Source organism: Oryzias latipes, chromosome 4, assembly GCF_002234675.1.
Source record: "Oryzias latipes chromosome 4, ASM223467v1".
NCBI lineage: Eukaryota > Metazoa > Chordata > Actinopteri > Beloniformes > Adrianichthyidae > Oryzias > Oryzias latipes.
In genome coordinates, this window is record NC_019862.2 from 23,565,417 (window position 1) to 23,582,634 (window position 17,218).

The 17,218-nt window shown below is 39.3% G+C and overlaps 1 protein-coding gene and 1 long non-coding RNA gene across 2 annotated transcripts; both read left to right on the forward strand.

Moving 5' to 3' along the window:
- Positions 1 to 287: 287 nt before the first annotated feature.
- LOC101163238 (interferon-induced protein with tetratricopeptide repeats 1-like) lies at positions 288 to 6,621 on the forward strand. The gene is made up of 2 exons (XM_023954418.1): positions 288 to 327; positions 4,991 to 6,621. The coding sequence occupies exons 1-2, from the start codon at positions 323 to 325 to the stop codon at positions 6,297 to 6,299; spliced, it is 1,314 nt and encodes a 437-aa protein (XP_023810186.1). The 5' UTR covers positions 288 to 322; the 3' UTR covers positions 6,300 to 6,621.
- An 8,215-nt stretch (positions 6,622 to 14,836) lies between these two features.
- On the forward strand, positions 14,837 to 15,507 carry LOC110014941. The gene is made up of 2 exons (XR_002289969.2): positions 14,837 to 14,956; positions 15,075 to 15,507. It is a non-coding gene; the product is annotated as an uncharacterized LOC110014941 (long non-coding RNA).
- The last annotated feature ends 1,711 nt before the right edge of the window (positions 15,508 to 17,218 follow it).

Genomic DNA, 17,218 nt, shown 5'->3' on the forward strand with positions numbered 1-17,218 from the left:
TTATTGAGAGAGAAATACAGAAGTTAGCAAATTCATTAACCTAATTGTTTTTAATTAACTTCTTCCATGGAGTGAAATCAAAAACAATTTTCTGAAATAAAACCATAGATTCTATAGAAAAAAAGAATTGTTTTGAAGTCCCACTCCAATCATCTTTTGATCTATTTTCAAGCCTTCCAGTTTTTTTAAATTATACTTATGCAGTTTTTTTACTCTATAAATTGACACTATAAAAAGGTGCAGAAACCGAGGAGCTGCGCCACAGATAAGAGTGGTGAGGTAGGAAGAAGAGTTCATAACTACAGAACACAGGGAGATCGTCATGAGGTACGCGACTTTTTTATTATCTGTTATTTTATTTCATTTTAGTTTTTATTTTAAGGCTGATGATGGTATTTGCACGTATTTACGTGGACTGTGTCCAGCCAGCCCTCTCTTGGCAAACGGCTGTCAAGTGAGCTCTCTCTTAAAATCAGAATCCATACATTGCGGTAACAACAAAAGGACTTCTTTTTTAATTAAAAGCAAAGTGTATGAACTGTAATTCAATATATATATATATATATATATATATATATATATATATATATATATATATACACACACACACACGCACCCACTCCCGTATATATATTTATATGTTTCACGTGGAATTTCAAAATAAGACTTAATCAAAATCATGTATTGAAGAGTACTTACTATAATGTTGACATTTGTGTTAAAAAAAACCTCCTATAGTTTCCACATAGTTATTTACCCTTTCACTTCTAGTATGCCATCTGGTAATGTCATGAAATAAGTTTCAGACTGATGTGAAATTGAATCGGTGAATTCAAAAGGGGCCCAAGTCCACATTTTTTCAAAATAGAGTTATTAAATGTTTTATGGTCTTCTAGAGAAAAGCTATCTGATTATGTGCAAAAAAGTCCCAAGTCCGTTGTAATTTATTGACCATGCCTGGCATTTAAAATGTATTGAGTGCAAGATGGGCCAAATTCCTGGACTTGGGCCTCTCTTGCATGGGTTTAGCTTTATCCCATAGATGGCAGCACTAGTTATCCAATATCGCAGCGCCCATGCAGCAGGAGTTTAATTCAAGTGATGAGGAGATTAGGCCTTTAAGAAAATGTAATGAACAAGAAACTTAAGAGTTCGTCAGACTAGGGGCAAGGATGAGTCTGACTTTGAAGATTAGGTGTTCCTTTTTGATAACCTGTTCCATTTTAGGAGGAAAACAAATCTGACTTGCAGTTGTCATGTAGCAGAAAAAGGGTTTGGATATAAACTGATCCTAAGAAGTGTTAAGAATGTGACAATCTGAAAAATAAAGATTCATGAAGATGATAAATATATGGTTTGTCAATTCTTTCCATATGTTACTTCTGTTTAATTCAAGAAGGGCCCAAAGACTGAAAGTCCAGAGACTTTGTGTGCTAGTCCTTTGAAATTATAAAAAGTGAAGTGCTTCATATTATAGCATTTGTAAGTTATGAACTGGTGATAAATCTGGGTAAACTATTACTCATTTGGTGTAGCCTCCCTTTAAGCTATGCAATTAAAATCATTTCCTGGAAAAACAAACCTCTTGGACTTGAGCCCTCATTGAATTCAACGATTCAATTTCAAAATAAGACTGAAATGAAATCTGGTATTAGGGCGTTATTATCATATGTTAACACAGGTGTAAAAAACAAACTCTTGTTTCCACAGTACAGTATGTGACAAAGGAGCGTCAAAGGGAATGCTATGACAGGTGTGGAAGATTGTGATAACGCATCAGTCAAAATACAAAACGTTCTCAAAGTTATCGTTTCTGTTTCTATGAAGGTGTCTGAACAGTTCTCTTCAGGCGTCGGCAACCCGCTGCTCCGGAGCCACATGCGGCTCTTTAGCGCTGCCCTAGTGGCTCCCTGGAGCATTTTCAAAAATGTTTGAAAATGTTAAAAGATGGGGGAGAGAATTGTATTTTTTTTTTAATGTGTTTTCTGTAAAAGGGAAAACAAGACACAAATATTCTTGACGTTTTCCAATGCTGCCAGAGCTTATAGAATAAAAATTGTGACGCCCGGCAGGTACGTCACTTGCAGCTAGAAGATGTGCACCAAGCTGTCAGCAAGTTGAACTGTCAGTCAACTGGGTGTTTCCAGTCGACTGGAAACAGTTAGTGTCCCTGGAATCGTACGATTCCATACAGTCTTACAGAGGTGGGACAAGTGAGGGAAGCTAATCGCGTTATAACCTTTACGACATTACAAGTCTCATTTGTTTTTTTGAACACGCAACACACTGAACATTGAAGAGCAGTCATCAACCTCTCCCCATTCCACACTCATGGTACAACTGTAAGAAACAAACATAACAGGAAGAATAAACTTAGGTGGAACAACAAAACTGCCATATGAAAAGAAACGTGGGCAAACAGAAACGCTCATGCTGAGCCCTAATTAGATCAGGAAACCGAGTCCCACAATCCTCTGCTGCTAACTGACCTAAAATGCACATGACCCCCACTACAGCCCCTAAGGCTATGAGGTTCCATTTGTGCCAAAAATATCAATACTATAAGGTTCCATTTGTGCCAAAAATATCAAAATGTGTTTTTTTGCGTCCACTGTTATGTCTTTGGTCCATTGTCTATGCTTCGGGCTCATTGTCTGTTTATTGAAAAAGTTCAGTTTACATTGGTTCATGTCTATTTACTACTAAGCAATATCTTCTGCATGGCCTGATTCTTTGATTATTACTTTGTATTTACTTTGTGATGTATATGCTTGCTCCATGCTTAAACTTTGCATTTGTCTTTGTCCTTATCCCATGTCTAACTACGGCGTCAGGAAAGTCCTTAGCAACACTTGCTAGTGTCGTTTGCTACGTCGTTTCACGTGTCGTCAGGAAAATCCTTAGCAACCGTTGCTAGTGTCGTTTGCTACGTTGTCTCACCATGTCGTGTCCTTAGATCTTGTTGTATTTCAAATTTTTTCAAAAGTTGTCAGAGAAGTCCTTTGTACGGTCGGTAAATTGTTTCCTGTATTATCACGGAACGAAACATGTTTTAAAAAAAACTTTATTGATAATCCTGCAAACGCGCACTGCCAGAAAGGGGGGGGGGGGGTGCATGCGAACAACGGTTTCGCGTTCCCGTGTAAAGTTATTTAGTTTTAAGTTATTTAGAATATGGCTTCAATTCAATCTTGTGATGAAACTATTATTTAAAAGTCTTTTGAAAAGTAACTGATCTTTATTCAATATGTTGTTACAAATCTGATGGATAAACGAGGAGCAGAGGCGCCCAAAAGAGCATTATAGTGGTCCACCTCATTGTCAAATAAAAATACATAACAGATTGAAAAGAAAAGATCAAAATCCACTCAAAGATTTTGGGCCGTCTGCTCCTCTTTTAACCACCCGATTTGTGACAGCATGTTTGATAAAGATCAGCTATTTTTTAAAAGACTTAAATAGTAGTTTCATCTCCAGATTTAATTGAAGCTAGACTCTAGACCGGCTTTAATAAACATTTCTTTTTTCATTCCGTGGTAGTACAGGAAACAATTTACTGGCCGTACAAAGGATTTTTCTGACGACATTGGCAAAATTTGAAAAACAACAAGATCTATGATCTAACGACAAGACACGGGGAAACGTTGTAGCTAACGATAGTAGCAAACTTCGTAGCTAACGACAGTAGCAACGGTTGCTAAGGAGACGACAGGGTGCATAACAAAGACAAATGCAAAGTTTTACACATAACGCATGAACCAATGTTCAATGAACTCGGTCAGTAGACATAGACAATGGACCAAAGACATAGACAGTGGACACAAAAACAGATTTTTGGCACAAACGGAACCTCATATAAGGCTCATGGGAAGTGGGAGTTTTGGGGTAAAACCTTGAGTAAGAGTGTTGTGAACTGAACTGAGGTCCATGCTGTTTGGGCTGTTGGTGCGTGCTTCAATAAATGGACTTGCTCTTGATAATGAAATGTTGTTTCTCCGGCTGTTAATCTGTTTCTGAGATTGTTCCGGGTTATGTGGTGTATGAGACACGGACAGTTCTCCAAAGAAGTCTCTTGATAAGCTGTTTGACTGTTGCTACCCCGGTTGGGTGACATCTGGCTGGGTCATTACAATATTGAACATCAACATTTCTGTCAACTGGGATTAGCGTCATAGTTTACCACTCACGTTTCTACCAGCAGGGCTTTTTTTGTATTACTTTCAGCAGACCGCTAAACAGGTGGCTGATGTAAATGAACCGCCGTCAGTTCCGTGCATTGCTTGATGAAGTTGAAAACGAATATTCTGATCTCCTGTTACACAACAAAGACCGATGGCTGTCCAGGGGTGACGTTTTGCGTCACTTTGTCGTCTGTTTAGAACACGTGAAAACATTCCTGAAAAGCAAAGACCTGAACTACCCGCAACTGGAAGACACTGAGTGGCTCGAAAAGCTGCACTTATTGGTGGATATGACTGACAGGCCACCTAAACGAGCTGAATGAAAGTCTGCAGGTGCCGCAAATGCTTGAAGCTGTTCTGTCATTCCAGCGCAGCTGACTGTCATGGGGCATGCACGTTCCATTTAATTGTTTTGTATTCGAATCCTCAAAGTAAAAATGACATCAAAAATTGGATTTCTTTATTACATTTCTTTAATTTTATCAAAGCAATGAAACATAATTCATTGATATGTGATGAAGTTAAACTTGCACAACAGAGCAGTCACGTGACGCGTCGTTCTCCGCAGAATGCACAAATAAACACTTAATCGTTAATTCTCATTATGTATTTGTAGCAACTTAGTCATTTTGACAGCACGCTAATATAGATACATATTGCATGTGTTACCTTCATTATAGGGCTTTTAATGTTTTGCGGCTCAAGACATGTTTGTTTTTGTTTTTTTCGTCCAATTTGGCTCTTTCAACATTTTGGGTTGCCGACCCCTGGTTCTCTTTGTCTTATTGGTGTCTGTTCTTGTCCATCAGTTCTTCTCAGACTCTGTCCAAACTGGAGGCCCTGGAGTGTCACTTCACCTGGGTCAAGGAAACCACCAGATCACAGCTGTTGCGCATGAGGGTCCGGCTTGAGGACATTGGGACAGATGAGGGAAATTTTTGGTTGGGTTCCATTTACAACTTGTGGGGGTTTGTCCTCTATGAGCTGGGCTCTAGCAAAGACGGCCATCAGTACTTCAGAAAGGCCACAGAAACCTTACAACGGCTGAGGAAGGAAGATGAGGGTCCCTGGCTGATGGTGAACTATGGAAATCTAGCCTGGCTGCACCATCATCTTGGAGAAGAGGCAAAGAGTCAAGATTACTTGTCAAAGGTTGAAGCTCTCAAAAGTAAATTCTCATCTCCATCCCAGGATGAGCTCCACCCAGAGATCTACGCTGAAAAAGCCTGGACTCTGATGAAGTTTGGTAAAGATAATCAGCTGCTAGCTGCAGATTACTTTCAGAGATCCTTCAAGATGCAGCCAGACATGGTGCAGTGGCAGTCCAGCCGTGTGATTGTACTGGCTAGTGCTGCTAAGCACAGTGACACAGGCCTGAGTGATGACCTAATGCAGGAAATTAGAACAGCCCGAGAGCAGGATCCAGAGAATCTGTACGTGGCTGCTGTGGAGCTTAAGGAAAGAAGCAATAAAGGAGAATCAGTGAAAGATGAGGCGGAGACGCTGGGTCAAAAGATCCTTCTGCAGCCTGTCAGCAGCTACAGTGGCCTGAAACCCCTCCTGAGGCTGTACAGGGAGCTGGGCTCGCTGGATAAGGCCATCGTTCTGACAGAGGAGGCCTTGGAGCGGCATCCTGATGAGCGCTACCTGAAGAGATGCGCCTCTCTCTGCTACAAATGGAAAGTCCTCAGGTTCACAGCTGATCAAGCAGACCAACGTACGATTGAGAGAGCCATAAAGCTGCATGATGAGGTCATTGATCTTTACCCAGACTCATCATTTGTGAAGAAGATTGACCTGGCATGTGTTCAGGCAAAGTCGAGTCAGGGCCGTGAGATAGCATACCAGATGTTCCAAGACCTGCTTGCAAGGAGAGACCTGGATTCTGATGACAAGCAGCTGCTATACTACAACTACGCCAGATACCTCCACTTCGACCGTCAGGACAGTAATGAGTCCATTCGGTATCACATGAAGTCAGCAAAGATTCAAAACAGTACATTTTATGGGAAACTAAGCGTCAAAATCCTCCAGAAAATATGCAAGAGAGGAAGGAGCAGGATGTGCACAGAAATCAGGACGTTTCTGGAAAACCTACCAGAAGACAATTCTGAATGAGGTTTTGCCAACATATGGTTCATATCTAAACCTCTGAAGATGCTTTACCTTTTCATTTATGTGGGGGATTATAGGTATTTCTATTATTGTAGTTGCCGTTGGTTGAGATGTAGAAATGTATCACATTGAAGATGTATAAAACAGGAATTTAAAGTTGACTAATGTGAAATTCTTGTAACTTGGCTGACGTTTTGCATTACTTTTTCTTAATAGCAAGTTAACTTTTATCCCACATATCAAGCAGGTGATTAAAACTGTTTTTTTTCCTCTTAGAAATCTGGCTAGGGTCAATATGGAGATACTAATGCATGCTTTTATTGATTATTGTAACTCTCTGCTGGCTGGTTTTCACAAAAAACATTAAGAACCTTCCCCTCCTTTTTATATTTTCACTTTTATTTTAATTTTTTTATTTCCAGAGCTTCCTCAGTTGGATCCTCCCCCTTTGGGTCGGCTGCTGTTCATCAGCTGCAGCTCTATATGGGGACCTGCATCTCCACCTTACTGTGGTGATGCTGGTTCTCTGCCTGTGATGCTGCATCTGGCTGTCTATCCAGCATCACAGACAGGGACGTTCCAAATATTAACATTTACACCAACAAATGTTTTCCGTGCTCAGCCTCTTTCCCAAATGTTTATCTCCATCATTTAAGGGGGTGGGAGGCTTGAATGGGATTAGGGGTTCTGTGGGGGTCGGGGACTTTCTTTTTATTTTGTTGTGCTTGTTTTATGTGTGTTCTGGTGTAAAGCACTTTGTGTTATGTTCTAAATGAAAGTGCTATATAAAGACTGATTTGATTGTTTAGTGTATTGATCCTGTAGAATAACTCTTCAACTCACATGATTGAATCCTTAATAAACATTTAACCAACAAAACTTTATTCTGGTCATTTGAATTTATTAAACTCTTATATAGGCGGTGTGTGGATTTGATTTTTTTCTTACAGGCTACTCAAGAAAATGAATTGTTTTGAAATCCTACTCCAATCATCTTTTGATTTATTTTCAATCATTCCAGTGTTATTTTTTATTATGTTTTATAGCCGGAAAAAAAAAAAACTATTGTTCTTTAGGGCAGTTTCAGCAGAGCAGCAGTAGTTCATTAGAGGTTCTAGCCCCGCCCCCTGTGCCCACTGCCAGAAACAGTAAATTATGAATCGTCCTGCTGTGATCATTAAGATTTGATACAAAATCTGAATACACAGATTAATATTATTAGTTAATATACTATTTTACTATCACTAGATTTTTTTTATTCCCCATTTAGGCTGGTCTTGACATCATAACTTATGGGTTTCCCAAGTGAGCACTAATCACACGACCATCCTGAATAATAATAATAATAGATTTTATTTATAATACACCTATCATCAAACATAACCTCAAAGTGCTACAAGATATGTAAAAAATGAAAACTTAATGGAAATTAGCACATAGTAATACAAAACTTACTTAAACTATAAAAGTAGCACTAAATAGGCTCAATAATAAAACCATCAGCAATGATAGGCATTTTAACGTAGAAATGTCTTTAAAACAGCTTTAAAAGACTCCAGGGTCTGTGATGTTCTGAAATGAACAGGAAGGGAGTTCCAAAGCCTTGGTCGAACAAAACAAAATGCTCCGTCTCCCATCGTACAGATCCTAGTGGGGGGTACCTGAAGAAGGAAACTGCCTGATGAACGCAGGGAACAGGAATGTTTTCTGGGGTGAGGAGTTCCTGAAGGTATGGTGGTGTCTGACCGGCCACGTGTTTGTAAGTGACAATTAGAAGTTTATATTCAATCTGGGATAAATAGGTGATGTGCTGATCTTTCCTGACTCCTTTTAGGATTCTGGCTGCACTGATTTGGATGTATTGAATTGTTTTTATATTATTGTTGGGAATCCCTCAAAAAAGGCAGTTGCAGTAGTCCAACCTTGAGGAGATAAAGGCATGGACAAGTGTTTCTGCGTCAGAAAATGGTAGAAGGGGCCAGAGTTTGGAGATGTTTCGTAGGTGGTGGAATGAGGTCTTATGTAGATCCTTGAGGAGGAAACAGTGATGACCTGACTGTTGAATGTGAACTGGGATATTGAGGAGGAATGAATCTGGTAATAATTTAAATCTCTATTTCAGGAAGAAATGGTGAATTTGGTTTGGGTGGCCAATATAGAAGCATTGTTATGGAATATGGGGGCTTCCATTTAAAGGCTAAGCATTCAACGGAGGCAAAGTCAGGCATGGTAGTGGAGAAAGTAGTTAGATCAGCCCGATTACTAACGGCTAAACCACCCCCATGTCCAGAACTGCAGGCTTTCTCCATGTAGCTGTAACTCTCCTCATCCATGATCAAAATATGATCATATTTAAAGGAGTTTTATTTGAAAAAGATTGTGCATTTACTAATTCCATTTTGGCATAAGACAGATCTGATGGTTGCTGTGGCTGTAAACTCCGTAGCACAGTGTAGTCCACTCAATGTTCTCTGTTCCACCCAGAGCTTCTTGGAGAGGGGAGGGAGAGGGTGCGCCAGTGATCTAATGACGTGGTAAGGGTGAAACGTGTGAGGCCAGGATAGAATAAAGTTCATACGTGCCTTGTTTCAGCAAAATGTCATTTCTGTTCCTTCTGCTGTCTTCTATTGGAGAAAATTTATTCCTGACTTGCCCTGGAAAAATATTTGGACCCTGCATCAGAAATTATTAATCAATAACAAGATGAGAGATGTCTCCTACAAACTTTTACTTGGAATGTATCCCACTAATCAATACATGCTAAGATATAAGACGATTGACCCCAACCGTACTCTCTGTAAACAACACCCAGAAACAATCAGTCACCTGTTTTGGAATTGTAATATTACAAAAAAATGTGTACATGTTTTATAAATCACAAATGTGACTCACAATTCAGATGAAATTTGAATGTATATCATATTTGGCCTACACGAAAAGAACACAAAATTAAACATAAAATTGGCAATTAATCTAATTATAATATTTGGTAAGTTTCGTATACACCAATTATTATTTTCTTCATCGCAACTATTTTTCCCTGTAATAATTAAAGAAAAAGAATCTTATTTACCCTTCCTCTGGTGTTAGCTTTCTACTGCCATCTGTGGTGTTGGCGGGTCATTTTGGACCCGTGTATTGAATCAGTCATAAAATACCCTAAAAAACAATCTTTTATCATCCAATGTTTTTCTTAACTCTTCTTTAGCTGTTTGGGATCCCTTTTCCATGAAAAGATTGGTTTTAATGTTTTTTGTTGTCCTCTGGGCCTTTGTTTTTAACAGCATACCCCTCGTTTTCAATGTCTAAAAAGTGGTCAAATGAACCTTAAGAGAAGAAGGCAACAAAATAATCAGTAGTTCTGTTACCTGAGTGTAACTGAGAGATATTAAAACACATTTCTTAAATGTTCAACAACAAAAAAAAATTAATTTTAATACTATCAAATATAGTAACATCTATGGTGTTTCGGGTCATTTTTGACCCGTATATATTTACTTCAAGAAAAGGGCAAAAACAAGTCTTTTTCTTCCACACAATAGAACTTCAATACAATATTTAACAATATGAAAAACAGAACATTCATAAATATTAAAAAATTACAATAAAAAAAAGATTTGCCAAGTCAAATAAACAACAACCAATCGAGAAAATCACACCAAATGAAATCAAGTACTTGTTCTATAAATACTCTGTGCAAAGAACATGCCTGTGTGTGTTTAGATGCATGTGTTGCAAAAAGTTTCACTTTTAGTGTGTTCTTTGCAGATATATTTGTTGTAGGTGAAGCACACTATGTAGGTTTTTCTGTCCATATTGCTAGGGCAAACCTGACACCTCTTTCTTTTTGAGTGAGGTGGTCTCACTGGCATTGTGGCTGTGGCTGTGGATGGAGTGCTTGAGGCAGGGCTGGCTTCTGAGGGGGAAGGTGATGCTGATGCTCTTCTTGTTGCTGTGGATGGCGGGCTTGGTGACCCCTGCAGCTGTCTGACCAAGTCTGCAGCAGCTGGGTCTCGGGGCACCCGTTCCCATTGCTCAATGTGCGGCTTGACAAGGGAATTCCCGAGCTCCTCAAGAAACATTCTCCGCTTGGTGTTTTGGGTTGAATTCCACCCTTGGTGAAACACAAATGCATTGTATGCAGACACATTGAAGATGTTGTAAAACACAACCATTGGCCATCTCCTGGTCATTCGCTGGCAAGTGTAGGTGGCAGTCAGCTTGTTCAGATTATCCACTCCTCTTTTGTTTTTGTTGTAGTCCAGGATGATTATGGGCTTTTTGTCACTTCTTGATGACAGCAGCATGTTTGTGAAGAGTGGACATCAGTATCCCACTCCGTCATTTTTTTGGACAGTATGAACTGTGCTCCAATGGATGTTGCCACCTTTGGATTGGAATGATTCAGCAGGAGCAGCTTCAGCACCAGTGACCTCCTCTTCAGACTGATCAGTTGTGTCTGTTTCTTCCAATTGGTACTCCACATCATCTTCGTTCTCAGAGGCCTGCTCATCTCCATCGCTAAAATCTTGTGTGTCCTCTGCCTCATTTGCAGCAAAGATGTGATCCAAAACTTCATTTACATTGAACCTTCTCCTCATTTTTGCATCCTGTCCGTTGGTGATGTGTACTCTGCAAGTCACCACCTCTGCACTCAAATGGCTTGACAACCCTGGACATGTCTCCCATTGTTTGTTCATGCAAAAAGCTAAGGAGAAAAGCCCCTAAATGAAGCTCAAGTGGTTGGAGTAAGAGGCTGTTGGTTGATTGTGTGTTTATGATTTAATTTTTTGTCATTTTTTATTGTTTTATAATCGAAAATTTTAACCGGGTCAAAAATGACCCGAACACCACAAAAGTCATTTTTTTCACCGGCGCACTTTATAATTTAGTAAAAAAAAAAAAAAAGGTTTTATTTTGTTTTAATGGAAGTCCCTGACAAAGTCAAAAAGTTTCAACGCAAAAAACAAATGTATGAAGTACTTTCATGCATGCTAAAATTCAAAACGGGTCCGTAGGGACCCTAACACCATAGGAAGGTTACACACTAGTTCTAATATCTTAAACATAAAAGGCCATACGTAGTTATGAAAAATGACTGTTTTTGAACATTTTTAGTGTATAGTAATCTGTTTTGTAATATTTCTTTCTCATGCTTTTACCATCCCATGCATTCTCAGTCTATGACTAATGTTCTTTTCATGCAAATTTGTTCTATATGCTTTTAACAATAAAGTTTTATATTAAAAAAAGTTGCCAATTGAATAAAGTTGTTTTCATTCCTCATATCAAGTAATGATCATTTAAAGAACATAAAAATTAAAAAGTAAAGTAAAGCAAAACAGGAATGGTTAAAATACTTTAAAAAAAAGAAAATATATATTTAAAAGATAAAATGTAACAAATATATAAAAAAGGGGTTAATGCAAATAGACACCCAGGTTATCCGAAGATACATAACCTCTTTGTGTAATAGTAAAACCTGTCCAACACAAAAGGCCTTCAGTTCTCATCTGTTCGCTCAGTTGTTGAACAGAATGAGTAAAAAAAAAAAAAAAAAAACAGGAATAGGGTTAAGAAAATTCACTTCCTCCCATTCCATTTCAAACAAATAATTACGGTAAACTCTTTTTGACAAACTTATCACTAAATATCCAATCCAATCCGCTTTATTTATATTGCACATTTCTCAAACTGGCAGTTTCCAAAATGCTGTACAGTGACCAAAAACCAGACAAAAGATTGCCAAACAAATTAAAAACAAAGTACACCAGTAAAATGGATAAAAAATAAAATAAAAATAAAGACAAGGTAAAAACAAGATAAAAACACAGATAAATATAGATAAAAATACAGTAAAAACACAGAGGACCACACAACTAATGTGTATGGAAGCGATTCTGTAGCATAAATAAAAAGCAAAGTCAAAACCAGAAATGATTTTTCATTTTCAAAATGAAGCTGCATTTTTTGACTCAAAATTAAAAAGGAAAAGCAATACTTCAAAATGCTTTTTCATTTCCTTCCTTAACACAGCTTTTTCTGTCACTTAATTAAAATGATAAAGAAAATGGTATTCAACATTTCATTTTCAAAAAGGTTTCTGGTAAATGTGTAGCATAATTCATTTAGAAATGTCTAATTTGACAATTAAAATGGATTAATAGAAATGCTTTTTAATTTTCAAAATGTAGATGCATCAAATGCCTCAAAATTAAAATGAAAAAGCAAGATTTTCAAAATGCTTTTTCATTTTATACTCAAAACCGCTTATTCTGTGTCATAATTAAAACGTAAATACAAAGAGGGGATTGCATTTGCATTTTCACATCCACCCTGGGAAACTTATTCAATATTCATTTAGGAAAAGCATTTCCAGAGGGGAGGCGGGGCAATGACGTCACTGCTTTCTCCGAATGTCCGGCCGCTGACAGACACAGACACACGCACGAGGAGAAGTGGAGCTTTCTGTTAGCCGCAGAGAAGAGGGTTTTGTGATGGTTGTGAACTTCTGATGATTGTACACAGCTTTTCAGGACTACATAGCAGCATGTCTGCCTTCTGCGGGCCTCCTCCTGACGCACCGCGGACAAGCTTTTGTTCTTCGGACCGCCAGCTTACACCAGTCTTTATTTTGTTCTGGACACCACTGGAACCACAAATTTACAAGACGGTTTCTCAGATCATAACAGCATTTCCGCCTTCAGCGAACATCGGGAGCTTCGCACTCCACCATGTGAAGGCAGCTGGCGGTCCGAAGAAAAAAACTTGTCCGCGGTGTGTCACGAGGAGGACCGCAGAAGGCGGACATGCTGCTATGTAGTTCTGAGAAGCTGTGTAAAGTCATCAGAGGTTCACAACCACCACAAAGCCGTTTTCTCTGCCGCTAACACAGTCTGCTCCTAGTGCGTGTGTCTGTGTCTGTGTCTGTGAGCGGCCGGACACACGGAGAAAGCAGTGACGTCATCGCCCCGCCTCCCCTCTGGAAATGCTTTTCCTAAATGAATATTGAATAAGTTTCCCAGGGTGGATGTGAAAATGCAAATGCAATCCCCTCTTTGTATTTTCGTTTGAATTATGACACAAAATAAGCGGTTTTGAGTATAAAATGAAAAAGCATTTTGAAAATCTTGCTTTTTCATTTTAATTTTGAGGCATTTGATGCATCTACATTTTGAAAATTAAAAAGCATTTCTGTTAATCCATTTTAATTTTCAAATTAGACATTTCTAAATTAATTATGCTACACATTTACCAGGGACCTTTTTGAAAATGAAATGTTGAATACCATTTTCTTTATCATTTTAATTAAGTGACAGAAAAAGATGTTTTAAGGAAGGAAATGAAAAAAGCATTTTGAAGTATTGCTTTTTCATTTGAATTTTGAGTCAAAAAATGCAGCTTCATTTTGAAAGTGAAAAAGCATTTCTATTAATCCATTTTAAATGTCAAATTAGACATTTCTAAAAGAATTATGCTACACATTTACCAGAGAACGTCTTGAAAAGGAAATGTCAAATACCATTTTAATTTTAATTTTAATTAAGTCACAGAATAAGCAGCGTTGAGGAAGGAAATGAAAAAGCATTTTGGTGGATTGGTTTTTCATTTTATTTTTGAGTCAAAAAATGCAGCTTCATTTTGAAAATGAAAAAGCATTTCTGGTTTTGACTTTGCTTTTTATTTATGCTACAGAATCGCTTCCATACATGCGGTGTTAAAAGCTAGAGAGTAAAAATGTGTTTTAAGACGGGATTTAAAGCACTCCACAGAGGGCGCTGTTCTGACATGAAATGGCAGAGCGTTCCACAGCTTAGGGCCAACAACAGAGAACGCTCTGTCTCCCCTAGTTTTGAGCCTTGTCATGGGCTCCACAAGCTGGAGCTGGCCGTCTGACCTCAGAGCACGAGCTGGTTTATAAATCTGAATGAGGTCAGAGATGTATTTTGGAGCCAGTCCATGTAGAGCTTTAAAAACAAACAATACAATTTTAAAATTAATTCTAAAATTAACAGGAAGCCAGTGCAACGACGCAAGAATAGGAGTGATGTGTTCATAATTTTTGGTTCCTGTTAAAAGTCGTGCAGCAGAGTTCTGGACTAACTGCAAGCGGGAAAGTGCCTTATGAGAAATAGCCTCATTCTGTCAGCTTCTGTATGCTTTGGAGTTAATGTATCAAATTTTTGTTTAGATCGCTTGGAATAAAGCTTTTCCAAGTCCAAATCCAACACTGTCCTTTCACTGGTGTCAAGCCAGCCCTCTCTCGCCGAACGGCTGTCAAGTGAGCCCTCTCTCAAAAACGGTGTGCCGCTTTTTTACATACATGGCAGTAACAGCAAGAAGGACTTACTTTTAAAGTAAAAGCAATGTTTTAGCACTGTCATTTAGTTTACATATGTATGCTATTTACACACATGCACCCCCTCCCCCCTATATATACATATATATTTATATATGTGTAGCCAGGTGGAGAAGGTGTAGGTACAGGGTTGTGCCACTAGAGGGCACTTCCTGGGTTTTCGGTGAACAGTTAAGTGAGGAGGTGGTGTGTTCTGGGGACCGTTATTTGACAGTTGTTTGACGGTTGTTTTGATCTGCGGATTAAAGGCGCTTGAAACCTGGCGTGAAGAGTCGTTAAGAGGGTAAACAAACATAAAAAGGTAAAAAAAGAAGTTGTGTTTACTGTAATTGTTGTAAAAGTATTCTGTTTTAAGAAATTTGATGAAATTAGTAATTTGATTTGTACAATTGTCGCTGCATTTTACGTGTGTTTTACAGCAGTGCTCGACGGAGCCAATGTTGTGACTGGTGATCAACTTTGCCGTCATTCCTGTTACAGTTCGGGCCACAGAGCACCTGCTGTAGTTATTCTTGTGTACTCTTTTTCTTAAATTTGATCTTTTTCTCCATTTTTGTTTTGTTTACACTTGTTTTCTTTCGTGATTTTGGAAGATCGGAAAGTGACTGGCTAAAAGAAGCATCTAGATGGCATAATAGATCCACATTTTGTTTTTGTTTTTTTATCTTCCTGATTACCATTTTTTTTTAAATCTGAAATCCTGAGTTACATTTTTGTTTTGGAATAAAGAACCCAAAGACAGTTTTGTGTCCTGTGCAGGCTTGAATTCGCCAGGCTACACAATTTGGTACCAGGAGTGGGGTTCTGCAAAATTAGCAACTCAGGAGTTTTTGCAATATAATAAAAAATATATAAAAAAAATAAATAATAATTTTAAAGAGTACACAGAATAACTATAGTTGCACCAGCTTAAGTGCCTGGTGAGGAGGAAACCATTAAAAGGATTGTCGTGGGATTGATCACAGCACCGGAGACCTGGCAGGATCGTCGTGGGAGTGACCACAGCACAGGAGACCTGGCAGGATCGTCGTGGGATTGATCACAGCACCGGAGACCTGGCAGGATCGTCGTGGGAGTGACCACAGCACCGGAGACCTGGCAGGATCGTCGTGGGAGTGACCACATCACCGGAGATCAACTTCCTGCAGCCCGGTAGACGACAGCTCATCCTGGGACGAGGAAGAGTCATCGGACCAACACATCTGGACCTGCATCTGAGTAACACCTGACATCCAGCTGTTGACCTTCGCTCGAACACATTCAGCCATGTCGCAGGAAGGCAGTGAGAATGAGCCAGTCTCCAACATAGACTCAGAAATAGACCCTGTCACTGTACTGCAGACGCAGTTATCAGAACTAAGTTGTAAGCATGACCAGGCTATGGCTCAGATAGCCGCTCTGAGTAATAGAACAAACCGATCATACATTTACTTGCCTAGGGAACGCCCTATTCAGCCGTTTAGTGGTGATTCAACAGTCGATGGCCGCTCTGTTGATGAATTTTTAGATGAAATCCAGCGAGCTATTAGAGCTAGAGGTCTGGGAGAGGAAGATCAGGTGGATTTCATTATGTCACATCTTAGAGGGTCAGCACTGGAGGAGGTCAAGTTGTGCACAGAAGATGAGTTTAAGGCACCTGATGAAATTGTCAACTTACTCAGAGATGCTTACAGGGAGAAACGCAGTGTAGCACAACTTTTACAGACTTTCTACAGCCGCCACCAGGTAGAGGGTGAAGATTTTTTTGAATATTCCCACGCACTGTCACAGATCCTTCGCTCAGTTTTAAAACAAAAACCAGATGCAATTCTTGATGCAAAGATGGCAGTCAGAGACCAGTTTGTTGAAGGAATAAGAGATTCCGCACTCAGAAGGGAGCTCCGCAGAATGCTTAGAGACAAACCAGATTCCTCGCTCTTCGAAGTGCGCCAGGAAGCAATTTCATGGTCAGCAGAGGACAGGCCCATTAACACTAGAGTTGTAAAAAGCAGGAGTATATTGGGCAATGATGGGAGCGATGGAAGCCAACCTACACGTAGTACACCCGAGAGGTCAACTGCCACATTAGATGATATTCTTAAAGTGGTCTCTGAACAAGGCAAAGCTATAGGGGAGTTGGTTAATGTGGTTAGAGAAGGAGTTGTTTTCCGGGGAAGCTCCCACAGAGATGAGAGAGTAAAAACAAAGTTCCAGTATACGGATGATGGCAAACCTATTTGTTTTAAGTGCAACAGAGTGGGACACATCGCTCGGGAGTGCAGATCACACAAAAAGGGAAGTCAACCTACCACTTCTGAAACACCCGCCCAGGGAAACTAACACCCTCGGTTGCCAAGAGCCAGGCAATCCGAGGTGGAAGTAAAGGCTCTCAGATTCTTACTCGAGAGAGATTCCTAGAACGTGCTGTGGGCTCATGTCCCGAAGTTGAAGTTGAGGTGGGTGGAGTCAAGACTAGATGTATATTAGATAGTGGAAGTCAGGTCAGCACCCTTTCTGAGTCATTTTTTCGTCAGCACCTGCTTGGTGAGGATGAGGATATAATTCCCACAGCCAAGTGGCTTAA